At 40.3% G+C, this 21,597-nt stretch overlaps 1 protein-coding gene across 1 annotated transcript in view; it reads right to left on the bottom strand.

Annotated features, from left to right (window-relative positions):
* Positions 1 to 21,597, bottom strand: part of DNAAF9 (dynein axonemal assembly factor 9) — a 68,045-nt gene that overhangs the window by 25,465 nt on the left and 20,983 nt on the right. The window contains exons 7-22 of the mRNA XM_040065571.2: positions 19,310 to 19,387; positions 18,101 to 18,199; positions 17,205 to 17,260; positions 16,070 to 16,205; positions 14,485 to 14,566; positions 13,837 to 13,873; positions 11,307 to 11,394; positions 10,146 to 10,222; positions 9,828 to 9,872; positions 9,337 to 9,382; positions 8,918 to 9,029; positions 8,383 to 8,453; positions 7,608 to 7,658; positions 6,714 to 6,801; positions 4,560 to 4,663; positions 1,829 to 1,975 (exon numbers count right to left, since the gene is read on the bottom strand). Coding sequence (XP_039921505.1) covers positions 1,829 to 1,975; positions 4,560 to 4,663; positions 6,714 to 6,801; positions 7,608 to 7,658; positions 8,383 to 8,453; positions 8,918 to 9,029; positions 9,337 to 9,382; positions 9,828 to 9,872; positions 10,146 to 10,222; positions 11,307 to 11,394; positions 13,837 to 13,873; positions 14,485 to 14,566; positions 16,070 to 16,205; positions 17,205 to 17,260; positions 18,101 to 18,199; positions 19,310 to 19,387 — 1,317 coding nt within the window. The remainder of the gene's footprint in view (positions 1 to 1,828; positions 1,976 to 4,559; positions 4,664 to 6,713; positions 6,802 to 7,607; positions 7,659 to 8,382; positions 8,454 to 8,917; positions 9,030 to 9,336; positions 9,383 to 9,827; positions 9,873 to 10,145; positions 10,223 to 11,306; positions 11,395 to 13,836; positions 13,874 to 14,484; positions 14,567 to 16,069; positions 16,206 to 17,204; positions 17,261 to 18,100; positions 18,200 to 19,309; positions 19,388 to 21,597) is intronic.

Genomic DNA, 21,597 nt, shown 5'->3' with positions numbered 1-21,597 from the left:
AACTGCTTTCCATTAAAAACTCAGCATCCCAAACACAAGGGTAAGAGATAAAAACCATCAAAATAAAATATATTTTGATATTAACAAAGGCAATATTTGCTCACGCAGAAGGATCCACACAAGCTTCAAAACACACCAAAGGGACCCAAATAAGGGACTGGGAGGGATGGAAAAAAGGAATGGACAAGAGAAAATTGTGTTCTGTAAGAGTCAAAGGGTTGGGGATAAAGTGAAAACATAGGTCAGGCTAAGAAGTGGAGCTGTATCAGGCCCTGCTGTACAACTTCATGGAAGTTTAAAAAAGAGTTGCTACAGCATCAAGGGGAAAAAAAAAAGAAATCAACACATCCCAAAGCCGAAATAAATTCTCCTCCTGTAGCAGTCAGAGTGAGGATGGGAAAGGCATCACCTCATCCTCCTCACAGGGTCTGCACAGCAGATTTCAGCTCAGTTTTAAACAAACCCAGATTTGGGTAATAGGGCACTTGCAATTCCCTGTTTCCACGAGGTTTGGAATAATCAAAGTATAGGTGCAGTGAGTGAGGCATCAAGCCAGATAATTAAGGAGGGTAGAAGCAGCACCTACATTTTAATGAATCTTTGTAACCTGTGAGGCACACAGAGTTTTAGAAGGAATTTTGGAGGTAATCGATAAAACACCTGAAGGTAAATACTGACAAAACACAATAATATATTTCCATGGTTTACACAATCAGGTAAAGTCAATTTGATGAAGAGTTTTGTTCATGAGAGAACATCTTGAAGACAAGAGATTTGTTTTATCTGCTTGAGCAAAGCAACTGGTGTGGTGCCAAATGAGAAAGTTAAACTCTCCAAACTGAACTTCAGTGAGGAACTGTTCAGCAAAAAAAAATTAACTCGAAGGAGGACAGGAATAAATAGCCCTGAGAAAAGGAGCAGCAGAGGAAACAAACACCCTCATCTCAGATATTACCCACAGTTTGGATATCTACAGCCGAAAACCAGATCAAAAGAAAAGCATTACAACTATCAGAAGAAAGAAGAACTTTTTATAGGCATAGATTAAAAAGGATCTGGTTTTGTTTTATTAGGCCAAATGAAGCAGAAAGAATAGGTCTGAGATTTGTGAGTATCTCGAGGATGTGTTCTGGTAGAGAAAAAGAAAACAGATATAAAAGCAGAATTAATAAAATAGGCTGAAAATTCAAATACAAACAAACAACAGATTGCCATCCATTCACAGAGTGGAACAGTGGGAGGAATTTAAACACTTAAGATAAAAGGAGGAGACATTTTATGGTACCATTAATACGACCAGTGGGGACTGCTCACTGAGCTAGGTGGTCTTTTCCAACCCAGTGTGATGAGCACATCCTAAAACCCTTGTGAAGCCCTAAAATCTCCAGGCTCATTTCCTCAAAAGCACTATTGTTACAAAGCTGGGTTTATTAAAAGCCTCTGCAGCACAATGCACGAAGCCAATCTACTTAGGGGATAATACAATGCCATATGGGAGACTTAAAAAACTTTAACTCCGCTTCCCCAAGGATCACGATCCAAATGTGTCTGACCACAAAAACACACAATGGAACCTCTGCCACTCCATACAATCCCCGCAGCAACTCACACACCAGAGCTACATTGAAATGCAGCTCAGCAAAGGAGTTTTTAGAGCCCTCGCTGCCTTCAGAAGGCAAAGTGAAAGCACATGGGGAGCGTCAAACTCGACAAGCAGCAGCATCACTGGAAATTCATACAGAAATTCGAGTTTCTCACACATCTTAAACACACAGAGCAATTAGGTGGTTTCTCCCCCACCCCAACCAAGCTTCTTTTTTCACTTTACCTGTGAATAAAAAGCTTTGTAAATCTTTCTTTTGGGGAAAAGTGCAATCATCAGAAAGTTGTTCTGGGTGTGGAATTCAACAGGGAGATGAGGAAGCAGGGAACTTTTGAAGTCTATAAAGAGAGCAGCAACAACGCTGTTGGAATCCTGCAAAAGGAAGAAACAGGACAAGTTAAAATTAACGTTTTCTACTTTGCATGGCACAGGGATGGAGCAGGAGGGGTGGAGCACCCCTCAGTTTCTCCTCTGCAGCTACTGGAGATACCACAAGCTTAAAATAAAGGATCTGAGTTTGACCGAGGCACAAAACTTTTGTCCTGAAAGCAAAGCTTGAATTTTAATATCTCCTCTTGTCCACACCAAAATCTTGAGCCTTCCTCTGCTACTGCTTCAAACAACAAGCTCTTTGTCTACACCACGTGAAAAATGCCAGCTAAAATGGTGACAAGGGAGGCTGAAGCCCTCAGGCTGTGCTTCCCTCAGAAACACTGAACTCAGGTTCAGTTTTTGTTCCAAGAAAACACTGACTTGTTTTTCTTGGGTTATTTTTTTCCTTTGTTTGGGTTTTGTTTTTTTTTTCCCAGAGTGGTGGGAGATGCCCCATCCCTGCAAGTGCTCAAGGCATTGGATGGGGCTTGGAGCAGCCTGGGGAAGTGGAAGGTGTCCCTGCCCATGGCAAGGGGTGGAATGGGATGGGGTTTAAGGTTCCTTCCAACCCAAACCATTCCAGGACTCTAGAATCCAGAACAGGATTTTAGATACAAATCTCCAGGATGCTGAAGTGTTTTATGTTCAAGCTCTGACTCGTAACCCTTTTCACATCGAACTTGTAGAAAATCAGAACAATTCAGAAACATGAAACGTTCCTGGGAAATGAGAACTCAATTATGTAGGGCTCAAATCAGAATTCTAGTGGTATCCACTTCACTTAGAAATAGAAATGGGCAAAGAACTCACTGTACTCGTTGTTGAGAAGAAAAAGCTCAAGTTGGGGAACTGTTACATAAGAACTGGTATCAACTCAGAGACATCTGCAAACAGAATCTCTCTGCTTTGCTGACTGAGAGATTAATTATAAAAATAATCCTCTCAAACTCACAGAGGTTACTGAAGAACACGCAAAAAATATTCTCCTCAGAGAGAACCATTCCTTTTTAAGAGAAAATGGCTTTTGGAAGAGAATTCACAGATCCTAGATTCTACAGAATGGCTTAGAGATTTCCTGAGAAGTGACTCCAGGGCCAACTCATCCACGCTGCTGTCAGCAAGAGGAGCGTCCAACAAATCTGCTCCTGGAAAACATTTCGGGCTCCACAAATTGAAAAAAGCTGAAAAGCAGCAGCAGCAGCAACAATCCCCACAGACATGAGGCTGGAAGGAGCCAGCTCCAAGTTTTACAAGATGTTAATGTCGTTGTGAAATCGAAATATCGCTTGGTAATATTTGTTCACTTGATGAATGGCCAGGATCTCCCCTGCCCTCCACGCACGAGCCCCAGGGATTTCAGGAGCTCAGTGCCCTGTTTCTCACAGCACAGGAGTCTGCAGCACGTACAGGAGCAGATATTTTCAAGTTAAAAAGAAAAGTATCTCACTGGCATCATGCTAAAAAAAACCCGCATTTTGCATCACTTCAAGGCTTGGCATTTTTTATTTTAATCGGAACATGAAATTCTCCTTTTTCTTTTCCATCCATCTTGCTGCAATAACTTTTGGAAAGAACAAGCAACGATTCCCCCTGCTCCTCCTGTCACTTCTTAACAGTTTAAAAACCCTCCACACCCTCACATTCTGCCAAGTCAGTAGAACAATAATACACTCCCTGTCAAGGCTTAGCTCCACACAAAAATCTGGCATCATTTCAAGAACGACGGCCAGGTCCCAGAAATAGCAACTTTCACGAAAGTGAGCGTCTTGACTCAAACAATCAAAGGAAGGTCAGCGTTAAAATAGCTTCTGAAACGAGCGAGGGGCAATCAATACGATGTCCAAGAAAAGGCAGCTAAGGTAAGGCTCCCTGAGCTGCCGTGTTCTCATCTCAATTGAATCACACACTTTTATTGTATTTTACTGGTTTCCTGTATTGTGCGATGAAATCACCCAGCACAATGCTGGAGGAGGCCGCTGAACAAATGGGGAATACTGTACCTGAACAAAAGAGAAACCAAAGGAAACTGATTTTTTTTTTTTTTTTCCCCTCCCAGTGTTTAGGAAGCAGTAACCAACACAAATATTCTCTTTTCCACCCTGAAGAAGTGCTGGTTAACCCAGTGTCTCCGCCTCGAGGTGGACAGAGCTGAGTTGCCATCATTAACCTCTCAATTCCCACCGAGCCTCAACACTGGCAGCCAAGTGAGAGATTCAAATATATTTTGTAATAAAAGGCAGCATTTCACCCTCCAAAACACCCTATGACTTAACCACACCTTGAACTCTTCTCTATCCATCCCTTCATCCCTTTGATAAATGTCGTGTTCCCTATTTTTTCATTTAATAAAAAGCAGTTTTCACGCTATTAACACTACGCTGCTAACTGCAATACAAAGTTCTCTCCTCCTCACTCACTGATTTCAGTTAATCAGCACCAAAACTGCAGAGATTTGCAGTTATTGCAGTTGCACAGACACTCAGAACGGAAGCTGAAATCTAAACTTTGCACCAGGACCCAAGAGAATCATTGTTAAGAAAACTGATGTAAACTTTACGACAGAGAGAACAGCCAAAATACTCACCCCATCATAGAGAGAAATGGAACTCATGTGGTTCTTGGAAACGGAAATGCTGCCGTGGTGGGGATCACAGAACAGAATTCCATCGGAAAAGAAATACAATTTGCCTAGAATTTGAAGGAAAAAGAATTGCATGAGGTATAAATCAGCATTTCAGCTTCTCATGATGACTGTCTCTTCCTCCTGAGGAAGAAATCTGCCATCTTGCAGAATTTTGTTGTATTTAACAAGCAGTAAATTTGATCTGGGGTAATATTTAGTGAGCACAACCAGTCAGTCTTTACTGGATCTCACTAGCAAGGGCAGGAATCGTGACTACTGCATCTGAGTTCATCTCATCCCACAGAACCACTTACCATAAGTATTCTGAGGCACTTTTTTAAAATTAAAAGCAAAAAAATTCCATCCTGTCGAATTTCAAACTTCCACAAATACAAAATCGACAATACAAGAACTTCAGTAACGACTGCGTCCAAAACAATTGACAATTTAAACACCGTAGATAACTGAACAGCGTTTAAGTGGAAAATTCAAACACTAAGTTTAAATTAAACTTTAAAAAAATTAACTTCTAAAGGGAATTCTTAATTAAAATTTAACAATAATTAAATTTTAAATTAGAATTTAACTTAATAATTAAATTTTTTGGAGCAACTTGGGCTACTGGAAGGTGTTTCTGCCCACGGCAAGCAGTTGGAACTAAATGTTACTTAAGATCCTTTCCAACCCAAACTATTCCATGAATTTTATGCACCTTTTGCAGCTCATAGTGCCAGACTACAGGGCTGCAACCTCAGCAGAGCCTAAACTGGGGAAGAAAATCAGCTTCAGTGTCACCTGATACCTAAAAAAATCTCACCGTTTCATTTAAAGCACCTACTTGTAACTCTCCAGCTCAATAGTTAGTGAAACACTGAACTTCACAAATCTCAAAAAAAAGAAAAGAAAAGAAAAGGAAAAAGGCAATTGCTCCTTTGGGGCACACAGAGCCAGTTTTAACAAAGGCAAAAAAAAAAAAAAAAAAAAAAAAAAGGAAAAAATTCCAGCATTCTCCAGTTATTTACTGAGTGAACAAGTGCCCACAGCACTGCATTGCAAAACAGCTGAACATCGCACTCTGCATTAACCTCTTCCCTGTGAAATCTGATCAATTAGAGCAAAAACAGCTTCCCTTACGTGAGGGTTGCTGCTGAATTGCCTTGCACATCATTATTTATCCTCACCACTCCAGGGCAAAGACGATAAAGCTGAAGGTTTTCTCCTCTAAAGACTGTCAGCACCAAGCACTGAATGTCAGATATTCCCCACCTTCTGCTGCACATCAGCACTGTGACAGCAACACCTTCTCTGTATAAAACAGATTTTATATGAAAGTGTTATGCCTTAAAGAGTATCTATTAATTCAAGGTACGAGGAGGGAGGGAAATCTAATGGTCCTATCGAATTGTTTTCGGTCTTACTCCTGGGAAATTCATGTTATTTAAGTTCTTGAAGGGAAAGGCACCAAAAGAGGAGGAACAATCCAAGAGTGCTGCCAGTGTCAAAAAGCTGTAACTGGATTGGCTCTGAGAAGGAGCAAAATCAGGGATTTTTCGGTACCACACTGAGCACCTGTGCTGACAAACTCTGAATTCCTGAGAGAAAATGACAATGGCAAAAAACTGGAGCACGACAGCTCCAGGAGGAGGCTTGGAGAGGAATATTTGCCTTCTCCTCCTGAGCTGGGAGCCCACAGCACTTCTGCAATGGCCAATCTTTCCAACCTCACACTTACAAGGGACAGAAAAGGCAGAAAACATCTGGCCCCTCATCTGTTAAGGACAGGAAGAGCCAGTCTGTGCATATTCTGAACGTGAGCTGTGGGGAAAAGCCACCGCCCTCCTCCCAGCTCTGCAAAGCCTCAGCGCCCAAAGCTCAGCAGGAATTCTCCTCCCAGGACCAGGATTTTCAGGCAGAGGTCAGGGACAAAAGAACCAGACATGGAATTAAACACGAGGGATTTGTAAAAGCAAATTGAAAGCTTAAGATGATGGCACAGTTCGGCTCACCAGAGCGGGAATCCCAGAACCTTCCTCTCATGTTTAAAAACAAAACAAAAACCACCAAAACAAGAAAAAAACAAGCAAAAAAAAAAAACCCACCCCAACTACATCTCACCTTCTGCAGGCATGGCCTGTGGATTGCTGGAACAGATATAAACTCCATCACCCCCAGTGAGTAAAGTGCCCAGGAAAGATTTGTCTTCCTAAAAAGAACAAAACAAACAGCAACATCACAGACTGGATCAATCCAGGCAGGAACATTTTCTCTTGCTTTTGCTCCAATAGAAAATATTTTCAAACAGCATCTCTGAAGAACTTTTAAAGAGTTTTATCCTGCATGGCTACAGGAGGACCAGGGAAAGAGAGCAAGGCAAGAGGATAATTTTTAAAAGCCTTCCTTCCATTTGGGTTTTGCCAGCAGCTATGAAGTTACAAGTTATTGTCACAACCACAAGGCTTGAGCTTTTTGTTTTTAGTTTGTCAATCTACTGAGCTAAAAGTATATTACATGAAAATAAATCTATTTATAATGAACATTCCTGGGAACCACAAATTACACCACAAATGTGAAACTCATGTGATTTAAGATGTTCCCAGATTCCAGACTCTTTTTTTTTTTTTTTCCTAGTGCTTAGAGTGTTTTCCTTTAGACATTAGCACGCTAATTAAGTTAAAAGAAAGTTGCATCAAGTTTCGAGGGGCTTTTGGAAACACATGAGCTCAATGAGTAATGTTTAGTGAGACTTCCATGAAATCACAGTTTTATTAGGGCTCTTTTTGCTCTCGGGTTTTGTGATTCTTTGAAATAAAGAAACCCTCCCAACTTTTACACACAATATATTTTTTTGCATGTCGAAGTTTGAAAAAGACAGGGCAGAACAGGCAAGTCTTGCAGAAGAGAGGTAACACATAATAATAATAAAGAGAGTTTGGTAGCAGCTCAAGTTTTTTCAAATACCGGTTCATCAAAGTGTAACTTCTTTAGTTTAACACAAATATTTCATTTTACCTTCAATACTTGCTGTGCCTTTTCAGACAGTTTCACGTCACTGTCTTCAACCTGCAACCAGAAACAGCTTCCATTTGAATTTTGATTTATATAAATAAAGCAAGTCTAACATTAAATAAAAAGCATTGAAGAAGTTTTGAGGCCAACAAAACCTCAGGTGCCACAGACAGAAAAATCCCTGAGCCCAGAGTGCTTCAAAAACGATTTTGTGCTCTTAATACCACGTTACCAAGGGACCAAAATAATTTCTTGCACCACAATCTCCCCATTAAATTGTTTTATGGACTAAAATAATATTATAAAGGTAGAAAGCATGCAGTTTTATTTTTTATTGCTGTTCAAGCATGCATTGCCAAAGGGCAATGCCCAGCTTTGGCACATCCTTTGGAATTCTATCTCTCACACGGTGCAGAGGTATTAGAGATCTTGAACCAGACTTTGCTCTCTTCTGGGGTGATCTAAAATGCTCCACAATAAACAGAATTTTCCAAAGTCACACTGTGCACTTCAAAAAACACCCAGACCTTTAAACAGCTAAAAAACCTGACGAGGTGAAAACGAAATCATTTGAAACTCGTGCTGTGGATGGAACCATCAAGCTCGTTTCCACTTCAGTTTCTCACTTAGCATCCAAATCGAAAAAAAAATCAGGGCATGTTAATGCTACAGCATTCTTTTTCAGTCCTCAAATTCCATCTTTTCCCTCAGCCATCCACACTCCCAGCCCAAGCTTTGCTTTGTGGATGAGCTGAGCTGAGGCTGTGCTCTCACTCACCAGCCAGGAAGCGAATCTTGGGATAGCTGATGTCAGGATAACGTGCCTGGAGTCTGGATGGATGCTGCCATCTGCAGGGAAGCCAAGGGAAGCAAAGCAGAGGAATCAGGGAATTGTTAAGGTTGGGAAAAGACCTCCCAAGGTCACCAAATCCAGCCTTTGACCTAATATCACCACGGCCACTAAAGTAGTGCCACCCATATATTTCAGAATACACAGTCTGTAACTCTTAAGAGTTGACATTTCTTCAGCAAATATGAAAATTTTATTATTTTAAGGATTTCTGAGTGTTTAAATGGAGCTTTCTCAGCAGATTAGCTCCCAGTCCTCTTGTGCTCTGACATACACAGAGCTTCTGCAGAGTTCCAAAGAAATCCTGATTTATTCTGATCTCTCCATGGCTTTTTCCTTTGCTCTCAGTGCTCCAAACCCAGCAAGGTAACAGCAAAAAAAAATCCATTGGAATTCCTTTGGCTTTCCCATCACAGCAAAGGAACAGAAGGAAAAGAGTGGTGTTAGAATTTCAACCACTCACCTTTTTCTTTGACCTGTATTTGTGATGTGAGGAAGGACTCTGAAAACACAACAGACCCCAAGCATCCTCTTCCCGTGAGCAGGTCTGGAATGTCAAACACCATCATGGATGCCTGCAGCAATCCAGCAGTTGGAGGGAAGGGAAGAGAAAGCAGAACTTAAAATATTTCAATTGAAACAGCAAAATCTGTATTTTTCAAACATCCTACATCACTATTTCTACATTGTGGTTAAAGCCTGAGATCATGAATCTGTGTTAATGTTTTATTCTGACTTCTCGTTAAATCTGTTCCGGCATCTGAAAACTCTCTGATCTCCCCCCTTACGCTTGCGTTCACATAAAAATCTCAGTATGCCCTGGGAAAACAGACACTCGAGCTGTAATTTCTAATTAAATAAATAGGGATTATTATTTCTTACCGTTTTGATCAAACTGAGGCTGTCCTCGTTATCTAACGGAGTAATTCTAGAACAACAAGGATAATTAAATATTTAAACGTTAGATCATCTTTCTGTGACTCCAGAGCAGCCAAAAAAGCTGTTTTACTTTAAAATAAACTCTTATTTGTGCGGGTCATTTCAGTCAATTAGTGTGGGGATTAAATAAGCACAAGTTTGTGATATCAACTAAGTTAAAAGCATTTTTAAAAGGAAACTCTTAATGAGCTCATGCTGCTTCTACTCATTAACAGTTAATAAAATTAGTCTGCCCCAGTGCTTTTTATTCCTTTTAATGTTTTTAAGATTCCACAGAATTACAGATATGAAATCACTGAATAACCTCATCCATAAAAGCATTTAGCACATCTGGTATGAAAGAATCAAACACAAGGGGTTTTGCAGGAGTTCCAAGAGGAGAAAAATTAAAAGCACTAATTAATAACTAGAACTCGTAAGATAGTGATACAAACCTGCCATGGTTGTTCACAGCCTGAATTTGAAAAGCGATTTTGGAGCTGTAGAACAGAAATTGTACAGGTGAAACGTGTGGTTTATATTTTTAAATGGAAAGAATAAGCAGGGATAGACTAAAAGCAAAATAAGTGATTAAGAAAACTGGGAAATGGAATAATAATAATAATGATTTTTAAAGGCTGAGTGCATTATGTAATCTTGAAATCTGGAAAGTTCAGTTTAAAATTAATATTTTTCAGTTCATAATTGATTTTTTTTTTTTCTCTCCAAGAAGCCAATCCAGCGAGACAATGAGTAACTCTGGAAATACACACCGTAAAGCAGATTTCAGCTGTGCTAAGCCACGGGTGTCTAACAAAGACAGGAGCACCTGCTCTGCCACTTCCTTTGCCTGAAAAAAAAATGGAAATAAAGAATAAAATAACCTTTCCCATCCTTCCAAATCCCAGCAGCTCCAGGTGCACCCCTAAGATGAACAAGAGACACTGAACAGTAACACACCGATGCACCAGGCTAAAATCTGTTCTTTCACACATCTCATTTTCCTAACCGTGAGGTCAGGAAAATTCACGAGAAGATGGAAAACCAACCGGAGATGGGTAAAAAATTAAGACACACTGTGAAATGTCGGGGGCTCCTTTTTAGGAGCTTAAATTCCCCGGCATTCAGGTGGTTTTAGAGTTCTGGCCCTCTGCAAAGCTCTGTGCCAAACGCAGGAAAAGACGGAGTCTTCAAGGTTACATGCTTCGTTTATTAGTTCTTATCTTACAATTTTCTCAGTGTCCAAAAGGTGTTTGCCGCGGCTCGGACATCTGGTGACTCCCCCTGTCTCTGGGCTGTCCTGATCTTTTATACTAATTGCTACGTATTCTTTATTTACTATTTATTACCAATGTCTATCACTATTACTAGAAAGGTCATCTTCACTCTGACCCAATCCTCACTAACTACTTTGTGCCAACGTCACTGCAGAAATGGAGTGAGGGAACGAGAAGGAAGAAGAAAGGGACAACGCCCTAAATTCTCCATTTTGCCCCATTCACTTCAATGCCAAGAATCCCAAACTCACTGTTTTTTCACCCTGTGATATACTAAACTACTATTTTTACACTCTTGTGGCCTGCAATGCTTCCTGCAGTGCAAGAAGCCTCTCCCATGGACTGAAATCAAATCCAGTGTCTCTCTGAGCTCTGGGCTGGGGTCCCAGACCCCCCTGCCCAGGTCCCTGACCCTCCAGGGCAGCCAAAGGAATGCCCTGGACTCCAACAGTGAAATCTCTCTTTCGTTTTATATTTTATTTTTTTAAAAACAGAATTCAGAGCCTGGCTGGAGGCCAGGGTAGGAACCTCGCGTTATTCCATTGAGCCAAACACGGGAATCCTTTTGGCCTTCCTTTTGGTTTGCACATAAATCTCAATACTGCAAGCAATCCCAACAATTACAGAGAGAGAACAATTACAGGGGGCTTCATTTACCTTGGATTCAGTGGAAGTTTTAGCATAGCACTCAATGCCAGCAAGCACAGCCTCTACAACAGCAGAATATATTTGCGACAACAGCGTACTGAAGAGAAATACAAACACAACATTTACTGGACAAGGTAGAGTTTTCTTCCTCCTCTCTTTAAAGGAGCAGTTTTTCCTCTCATTGCACAACTCCCTTAATTAATAAGGAAGGGGGTTCTCGTTGGAATAAGTGTAGTTTTATAGTTAAGCTTTCCGTTTAAGGAAATTAAATCCAAGCGAGGAAATTGCTCAAATTACAGGATACTTTTGGGGAAATAACTCTTGATATAAATGTATCTGGTGTTTTTGTTAGTCAGGAATGAAAAAAAAATCTGTTCTACAGTTGATTTTTGCTGCAGTTGGGTTTAAGGATCACATCCTAAATGAGGGGCATGGAGTGACAGAGGGAATGGTTTCACATTGACAGAGGGGATTCAAGGAGGGAATTGTTCCCTGTGAGGGTGAAGAATGGAATTCCCAGAGAAGCTGTGGCTGCCCCTGGATCCCTGGAAATGTCCAAGGCCAAGCTGGGACACAGGCTTGGAGCAACCTGGGACAGTGGGAGGAGCCCCTGCTGTCCCTCCCTCTCCCGGCAGGAGATTGGAATGAGATGATCTTAAAAAAAAATCTCTTCCGACTCAAACCATTCCACAATCCCATGAAACCTCCATCCCAGCTCAGTCCAATTCCCTCCTTAAAAGGGGACTGAAAAAAAAAAAATTGTACAGAAATAAACCCAAGTCAGGTGAAGCCAAGAGTGACTTTCAGCTATCAGCGACACATTTAGAGCTCCAGAACCACAGGGAAAAACCCACTCGTGCCCAAGAAAGGAACACCAGCCTCTGTTTTCCTGCTAAATTGCAACAAAAAGATGAGCAGATCAACAAATTCACTCCCTGAACTTTTAAGTTTTCTCGTTAACCCACTGCCAATATTGAGGGAGGGAAGAGGGATGAGGAAAGAGAAGGATACAGCATTTAAGCCAAATGCAAAGCATTCCTGAAAGACGGGAAAAAAAAAGCATCTGAAGATTCCAAACACAGAGGAACCTCCAAACGCACCAAAGCTTGTCTTTGATCATCCCCCAACAGCAGCAAGGAGATTTGAAAATTCAGCTTTCTCACTGTTTTTTCAGGTTTCTGGATTGCAATTTCCTAAGCAAGTTTTCACTGCACCCAGTAAAGCAATGTCATTCCTTTATAATTCCTCCAGACTTTGTAAGCATTCCTATTTTCCCTCAAATTCACAAATGCATTTTGCAAGAAAACACCTCTGTGAGGTGTCCTTTTTCTTGTTCTTCCCATTTTAACATCTTAAAGCTAGCACTGCAAAAAAAAACAAAAAAAAAAAAAAAAAAAAAAAAAAAAAAAACCACAGGGTTTCTGGTGTGTTGCTTTTAAAGCATTTTCTTGAAATAAAAATGAAACCACAAAATTTATCCCAGTTTATCTTTCAATTTATACAGTTGGTTTATGCACTCCAGGGAATCAGTACAGCCAAATTTGGAATAAACAGTGGTCATAAATACTTTTTATTTCACTTTTTATAAAAACATAGAAAACTGTAAGAACCAGTTACAGGACTCAACTGCAAATGAAGTTGAAAATCATGAGTTCAGGTTTGTCAAAAAAAGCCAGTTATGCTACTTTTGTTGAAATTAGATTATTTGAACCAATACAGGGATGCTTCCAAGAAAAATATATTATTTTTAAATTACTGCCTTTATCAACCCCTGCTTCATTTAGAGCTCCTCTACTCATCTTGATTAAAATGTTTTCAGTACAGAAGATTTTTGAAGGAGGACAAAAAAACGTTTGAGCAGAACGTAGATGCAGGAAAAAAACCACCTGTTGGGAGTTCAGTTTCCTCTAAAAAAAAAGGAAAATCTGCTGCTCAGTACAATAATTCCATTTTTATGTCTCACAATTACCAAGAGTCAACATGCAGCGGACATCAACACAGATAAACAAAGTGGGATTTTTGAGAAGGTTAAAATGTGCAGAAGCTTTGCAGCTTCCCAGTTTTTGGGAAAAAAATTAGCTTTGATCTAATTTTAACAGAGTGAATTTCTGCATAAGTTCGAGTGTTCCATGGCGTCATTTTCACTAAGCATCAGAAATCTTCCACACTGCTAACGAAACTGGTCAAAAAATTACTTTTTCTTCTATCTCTGCAAGATGCTACAGCGTGAGAGACTTTTTCCTCTTGGTTTACATAAAGTATCTTTAAAAATTATTCAAGCAGCTGTTGTTTTTTTACTACAATTTGAGCAAAATTTATTAATATCTCCTTTCCTACTCTGCTATCACACTAACAACTCCTCATGTACCCACTGAAACTCCCCACAATCATTTTGCTTTTGAAAACCTGTCCCATCCACATTATTCTGAATAAAAACATCTCTGCAAATGCCAACAGCCACTAAAAGCAGGTTTCACCTACTGCCACAAGGTAGAAAGAGAGAACAGTTAAGGAATAATATAAAAAATTGGCAGCTTACACTTGTTCAGCTTGCTTGTGCATCTCATTGTCATTTCCTGTATCAAAAACAAAAAAGGTTTGGTTTAAACACTCCGAGAATATTTTTGCTGCACATCTTACGTGGAATTTTTCTGGTATTTTATTCTACTAGGGCAAACACAGGCTGTAATTCCAACCTTCCTCTCTTCAGCTTTTCTGAGCCCAGTCTAGTTTCCAGATAACCCTAAGGACTGACTTTATCCATGGACTCTTCCAGCCATTTCAAATACATAAGAAAATGGTTTTTAAAAATTTTACGTTTTGCTTGTTTTTTATTTGAGAATGCAACTCGTTATTTTCTTCATCCTTCTAAAAATCCTCGGTTATTTGACAACTACCAGTTCGAATTACTAGATTTTGAAGACTGTTTTTTTTTTTAATAAATCCATATGGAATATAGACTTAAATATTTAATACTTTTAAAAGGGTCTGCACAGTGAGATCTGACAGATTTCATGTTTGACACTCAGATCTGACAGGTTTTACCCACGGAATTTGGTATGATTTCACACACTGACTACAGAATCTACCACTCCATGATTTTTAAAAAGTAAGCAAAGCTTTTAATTGCTACAAATTTTCATGGAATCAGAGGCAATAACTGCCTTGGTGTATTTAATGCACTTACCCAGGAAAGGAATGTGTGTGGCTCCAAAAAAATAGGTCCTTGAACAAGCCAGAGGTCCCTTGGGAGATACACACTGCACTACCTAGCAGTCAGTATTAATGAGATACAAAAGACATCAGTAAAACAAATAGGTGCAATAATTAACAATTAACTACGCTCCCATTAAGTCCTCTAAGCACCGACAGACTACAGAAGTTTACAACACAGACGGAACTGGAAAAAGCAACTTACGTTTTTTCAAAGGTCTATTTCACTTTTGACTTGACCTGAATGGTTGAAAGACTTTGGAAGGGAGATGAGCTCTGACTCGTGTTTTCAATTTCCTATGTCAACTGCTCTTTTCATGAAGAGGAAAAGTGTGTCAGGTTCCCATAACTATGCTGGCACTTGGTCTTATTTACTATTTTCATGACACCCTATTAAAACAGTATCACCTGTACCTGTAAATAAACCACCTTTTTAAGAACAGCGTCAGAATCTGAGGACAACAGACGGAGCAAGTACATCAGAATAACACGGTACTTGCATTTTCAAAGGCATCAAACGGCATCTCATCGTTAGCAAGGGAAGGAAAGAGACACAACTCAAAGCGTTTCTACAGCAACAACGTTCGAGCGGAGAACGGAGGATGAGATTTCACCAAGATGCAAAAAAAACCCCCACTCTTTTCTCAGGCTCTGCACACGTGATCCGTGCCCAGAAGCCCCACACCCATCTGCACGTGAAACGGTGACAAGCTCATGAACTCATGGCCTCACTCATGCGCTCACTCCCTCACGGCCACATCCACCTGCTCGGGGCTCACAGCACTCCCAGAGCCCCTGCAGGCAGCAGGGAGCTCTCTCCACACTCTACCTCTCTCCTCCTTCGCTGCCACTTGCCTTCTGGAGCCACCCAGGTCCTCCAGCCAGAGGATCCCAACTTTTTGGGGTCGCCAGCCCAGGCGCGGCCGCTGCGCCGCGGGTGCAACGAGCCAGGGACCTCAGCAAATGTTTTAACAACCCAGCTTTTACTTGGGAATGGAAACAAGTTCATCTTTGCAACTCCGTCAGAACAGTCCTGGAACTACATGAAAAGCTTTTCAGAGTTTCAGCAGCAGCTGTCGAAGCACACGCTGGGATTTGGATACGCGTCAGGTTTATGCACAAAGGTGTTGTCAAAAAAAATAAAAAATAATAAAAAAAAAAAGTGGCTTTTCGTTTCTTTTTAAAGAAATGGCTAAATCAATGTGATTAAAATAGAATCTGTGTGGCACAGTTCAGGAGGTTTTCACTTTGTGGTCAGGACACACACCCCCACAAACAGCATTTCCCTCTCCCACACCCACTTACAGCAAAAGTTGTCTTTTTCCAGAGAATACATTATTTTAACTTCATTCAGCAGTCCCTGATTAAGAATCCAGTGTAATTTCACTTGGAAAGAGCAAGAAAAATCGAATTTGTTCCTTAAACTGATGGATTGCTATGGTGCTTTACATTAAGAAGAATTAAGTATTTACCTCATGGAAGACAAGCAGAAAAAATGTACAAAGAAAACGAGAATATACAATGCTTCAAGATCTCAGACAACTTCTCCAAAGCCTTACCATGTGCTTGGCAGTGCTTCCACCAAAGCCAGTGTTTCGAACCAGATGTCCTTCAGATGGAAAATTAAAGTTCCCAGAGTTCAAGTTTTCCTTCGTGGAGTGGCTGCCAAAAAGGACGAAGGGCTGCCGGCTCGGGCTGAGGAGGAGAGAGGGAATCAACACCAAAATACTTGCAGCAAGTTTACAACCAACAAATGAAATTAAAGCTTTCCATTGCGATGGACCAACTGCTGAATTTCTCACTGTAGGGAAAAAAAAGGAATTGCTAAAGCTGCACAAAGCTTCACGGTGAAACGACCAAGTTCCAAAGAAAAGAAATCTACTTGCATTCAAAAGATGATAATTTCTTTCACACGCAATAAATTTATCTCAAGGCTGTTCCCAAATGCTCTTAGATAATTCTTTTATCTTAAACTGCCTTGAAAAGCTGCTTAGTTTAAAATTGTCCATCTTGAAAAAGCCTGAAATGACCGTGTTGGAAACAAACAAAAAACTATTTTGGGTTTAGTTCTGGCTTTGAGCCCAAGACTTAGTTGGAGAGGTCAAGGATTTTCTTTTCTTTATTGCAGTGCAAACACCAGAGGATGCTGCCAGCAATAAACAGCATTGAACTCCATGGTTTATTCCAAATACAGGAGAATAAGCAGAGAGATTGAAGCAGCTAAACAAATCCTGATTAGCTCAAAACAGCAAAACGTGGATTTTGCAACAGAACCTTCAGCTGAACAACAACTTCTGGTTAAAACTTTCTCATAGAACCACAGGATGGTTTGGATTGGAAGGGACCTTAAAGATTATCTCATTCCAACCCCTGGCATGGCAGGGACACCTTCCACTATCCCAGGTTTTTTCCAAGACTCATCCAACCTTTTCCAGGGATGGAACAAGGAAGGAACCGATCAAAATGCATAAAATTTCATGGTATATGTAAGGACTACAGCATTAAACCCTGTGAAAATTCAGCTTATCCTTCCCAAGGATAGGAAGGAACTTTGCACGGTTGTTTTTTTTTCAGGATGAGATCTGATATACTGAGGTGAAACCAAAAAGAATTTTAAGCATTATGGCATCAGGGATATGGCAAGAAAATATTGAGGCAGTAGTGACACCAGAGGGAATAACGAGTAATAATCACCTGTTATCTGTTATATGGCTTGAGATCATGCCATGGCTGAAATAACTTCTGAAGGGCTGGGAAGAATTGAAAACAAAAATTATTAAGAAGTACATGAACAGAGGTGTGAAATATCCTGCCATTAATTAAACCTCAATTAATCCTTCTCCGAGAAAACTCCTGAAGCCTCAAAAAATACTCCCAACCTCCACAAACAAACACAAACACCACTAAGTCTCTCATATTATTAAATCATCGAATGGTTTAGGTTGGGAGGGACCTTAAAGCCCACTTAATTCCAACCCCCTGCCATGGGCAGGGACACCTCCCACTATCTCAGAGGAAGCAACAAAACACCTCAAAAAAAACATCAAAAGGCTTCAAAACGCATCCAAAAAACAACAAAACGCTTCAAAAAAGCAAGAAAAGGCTTCAAAACGCATCCAAAAAGCAACAAAGTGCTTCAAAATGTATCAAAAAAGCAACAAAATGCTGCAAAAGCAACAGCCACCCCCAGAACTGCTGTGCAGTTTTCTCCCATGCTCTGTGCTTCACCCTCTGTTATGTTATCTCAGAGGTCTGAGATGTGCAAATTCAACTTGTTAAGCCCTGCACACACCAGATTCCACCCAAATGCAAGTTAATCCACCTCCAAATATCTCCTGTGCAGATATAAATTGAATTATCAGCGAGCAAACACTCGACTGAATTACCCCAGCAGCCCTAAGCCATCATACCACGGATTTTTAAGGCGGGCGGTGACTTTAAAAAAAACCCAAACCAAGCGTTTTTTACTCCTCAAACATGAAAAGCGAGATGGGATAGGGGAAAAAAAAAAACCCAAAAATAATGCTGAACAATTATTCCTTCTGCATGGATACCAGCACGATTCTCGAGGATCGCTGAAGCAGGCCTACCTCCCCCGCCTGAGATTCTGAGAGCTCCAGAATGAAGGGAATTTCGGTGTCAAAATTAGCAAAAAAGTTGGTCCACTGGTGTTCAAAAATCATTAAATCCTAGGAGGAAAATATGTGACATTACTTCCCAAGGCAAGGGAAATGAAGGCAAAGGTGACATTTCGCTGGAATACAGACTGCCCAATGAAATAATAAGCTCAGGAAAATAAATCTGTTTTAGAAGATAAGGACATTTTGCTGGGTTTCAGGGTGCCTTTTTGTGGGTGTGTGGTTTATGTTTATTTCTTTCCGAAAATTTAAGTCAATTCATCAACAACTTTCAGGCTAAAAACTTTAAATTATGATTAATAGGTCTGCTCAGAATGTAGGACAAATCCCACATGTTAATCTCACTTCTGCACAGAGAGGGGAAGTGAAATATCAGAGTGTGATTACTTAGACTGAGAGCCTTGTAAAAACTCTATGATATTTTAATTTTCATTACAGCAGCTGACTAAACAACCAAATTGGTGTGAACTACCAATATTTTATTCATAAAGGGTAACTGCTGTTCCATTTCATACATATGAAATTGCTGTCAAGCTAGAAACAGATAAAAAATTAATATATACCAATAATTATTATATATATACATTACTGAAGTATAAATACTAATTAATTATAAATACTAATTATAAATATTAGTATTTATACAATGCTTTCTCTGATCCTGAGATCAGAGCACGGCATTAATGTGAGAATCCCTTCCTACTGTTTGTGTTTCCCAAAGCATCAGGGCAGCCACTGAGTGTCACTGTTCCCCACTTAAAGCAGCTACAAAACATCTGAAAAGTGTTTTGGTTTTTTTTTTTTTTTAAATGGTTGTGTGTTAAAGGGGGTTTTTTTTTAACCCTCCATGTTGCAAAAGGAGGATTAACACACAAAACCACAGCAACTTCGTGTATTTTGTACACGGTTTAATGACACGAAGGAAAACTTTTAGGAGATTTTCTGACAAAGCAGTAAATTCAAGGAGATCGAGACAAGTTAATTTAGGATTTGCAGAGTTTGTGGTAGATTTAAAGGAACAGGAGGAGACCCTGCAAACAACAGCAGGCAGAGCCTGTAGATTAAGCCCATAAACCTAATTAAAACCAAGCAAAATCATACCACTTTTGCTCTGTGGTGACACCAAGCAGGAGCTGAGGCAGAACATTTCACCTGCATTACCTCAAAGAGCAAATCCTCCAAGGACACTGGATCCATTTTGCTGTAGGTCTTCCACAAGTCAGCACTGACATCCATCAACTGGAAGAGATTTTAAACACATTTCTGTGAAAAACCACCACGAAGATTCAGGTTTAAGCTGAGACAGCACTGGGGAACACTGCCGTGTCTCACAGTGCTCCTTAACTCTGATTTCACAACTGTTTTCACTCTGATTTCACAAATATTTTAATTGTTACAACATTTTGACTCCATGCAAAGCTTTCTTCGCAACCTCCAAACAAATTATTTCACAAAATTTTTCAATTTAACAGCAAAGAACTGCATGAGCTGATGCAGGCAAAAGGGCAAAATTGAGTTTTCTGAGTTGAGACAGCCAAGAGCCAATTCCAGGGTTACTCATCCAATACTTGCTCCAAGTTGACATAAATTTAGGCTAAGTTCAACTTTGCAATACTTTCTTCCAAGTAGCAGCACGATGCATATGAGAATACTATTTAAAATATATATTCTTAAGGGACACTTGTATCTGAATGGTTTCTGCATTTACAGGGTTCCCCATCACCCATTTAGTTAAAAATGCAACACTGGCTGGAATTTTCTCAACCCACTGCTTTACAGTAATTCCAGTTATTATTTCATGTAATTAGGTATGTTAATAATGATTTCCCAGACCTCACTTCCATTACTTTCTTATAAACACAGTAAATTTTAGAAATTACAGCATTTTGAGCAACTCTGATTTCTTCAGTAAAAGAGCAACTGCCTTTACAAGACTGGGAAAAAATCCTGAATTACCATCCTTCGATTATATTCAAATCTAAAAAAACACACGGCAGAGGGAAAATCTCAGAGGGAAAATCTCAGAGGGAAAGCCTGAGCTAAAAACGCACCAAAAAACTCCCCTTTTAATAATGGCAGAAGAATTAATTTATAGCTCATTAACAGTGATCCCCAATGCACTTCCAGCCTGGCTTCCTCCCCCATCAGTGACACAGAGCAGCTGCCTGACACAGAACCACACGAACACGTAGAAAGTTAAGAATGTCACTTCCCATTTGAAATCCCCTCATGATTTCAAGGAGGAAGCAGGCAAGAGCTGGCTGGACTGCCAGAGCCAACATGATTGCTCTTAAAAAAGGAGTCCAAGAATTTTTCCCTGCTCCTTTTTAAGCATTCAGGAGTGTTTGGAGACAGTATTAGCTCCCTGGAACACACAGGAGAGGTTCTGTCTGTGCCACAGCGTCTGAACATTTTTTTCAGAGCCTCTAGGGATTTGTGAAATGAACTGAGGTAATTAAAGGGCAATCAAAGACCCAAGCAGCTCCTGAACTGCCAGTCAAATTTTCATTGACTCATCTCAGACATGAAGAAAGGGTGACTGAGTGCCCTCCTCAAAGATGCTCATCTCTTTGCACTCTGTGTTTAATGCTTTGGGCAGGTTCACACCACAAGGTGTTACAGTACCAGTGATGGAATGAAAAAAAGAACCTGAGGAAAGGAAACAGTGGGAAGAGAACGGCGCTCAGAAAGGCACAGGAACTCACAGAGCATATTTCTGAGCAAGCATGTTCAATTCTAGAGATGATGAGATTTTAACAACCATGATTTTAACAATGGTACTATTCATTCTCTGGTGGTTTTCCAGCTCTCGGGAGTCAGAGCAAAGCCCACTGTGGCTGTAAAAATGGAGGAGTGTCCAAAAAAATGGGACATCTGCATTGCTGTGGCAGAGGTTCAAAAAAATGAAATCCAAGAAGCTTTAAACAAGTCCAGAAATGCAAAGCTCTCATCTGAAAATGCTGTTCAGGGCATAATTAATAAATGGGCAAATCAGTGACGTAAGTTGCTCGGAGTGGAACAGCAAATCATTATTAAATATAGGAGCAATTAAATCCTGACTGTTGCCCTATTCAGCAGGGTATGATGACCCATGAATACACAACGGCAGTGAGAGGAGATGCATCTCTTCAGTCAAAACCAGGACCCAAGGAATAGTATTTTCTTATTTTCTAAGCTCATCTCAAGGTGTTTGTCCCTAACCAGCTCCTCCTGCTCTGCTCTGGAAGATTGTCCTAGGGTGACTTTATGATGTTTGTATCCCCAATCGTCTGTTCTGTTTGTGCTGTATATTGAGTCCTGTGCCTTTAAGACTGGTTCTAAGAGCAAGGAGAAGCGCGGAGTTTGTTTTGAGAAAACTGCCTGACTCCTGCACATTCTTCTGCCGACGGGGTGTTCGGCGGAGGCTTGGAGAGACTGCAGGACAGAGATCTTTTTGCTTTTAGTTAGTT

The sequence above is a fragment of the Hirundo rustica genome, chromosome 5 (genome assembly GCF_015227805.2).
Source record: "Hirundo rustica isolate bHirRus1 chromosome 5, bHirRus1.pri.v3, whole genome shotgun sequence".
Lineage (NCBI taxonomy): Eukaryota > Metazoa > Chordata > Aves > Passeriformes > Hirundinidae > Hirundo > Hirundo rustica.
This window is presented reverse-complemented; position numbering and strand designations above follow the sequence as displayed.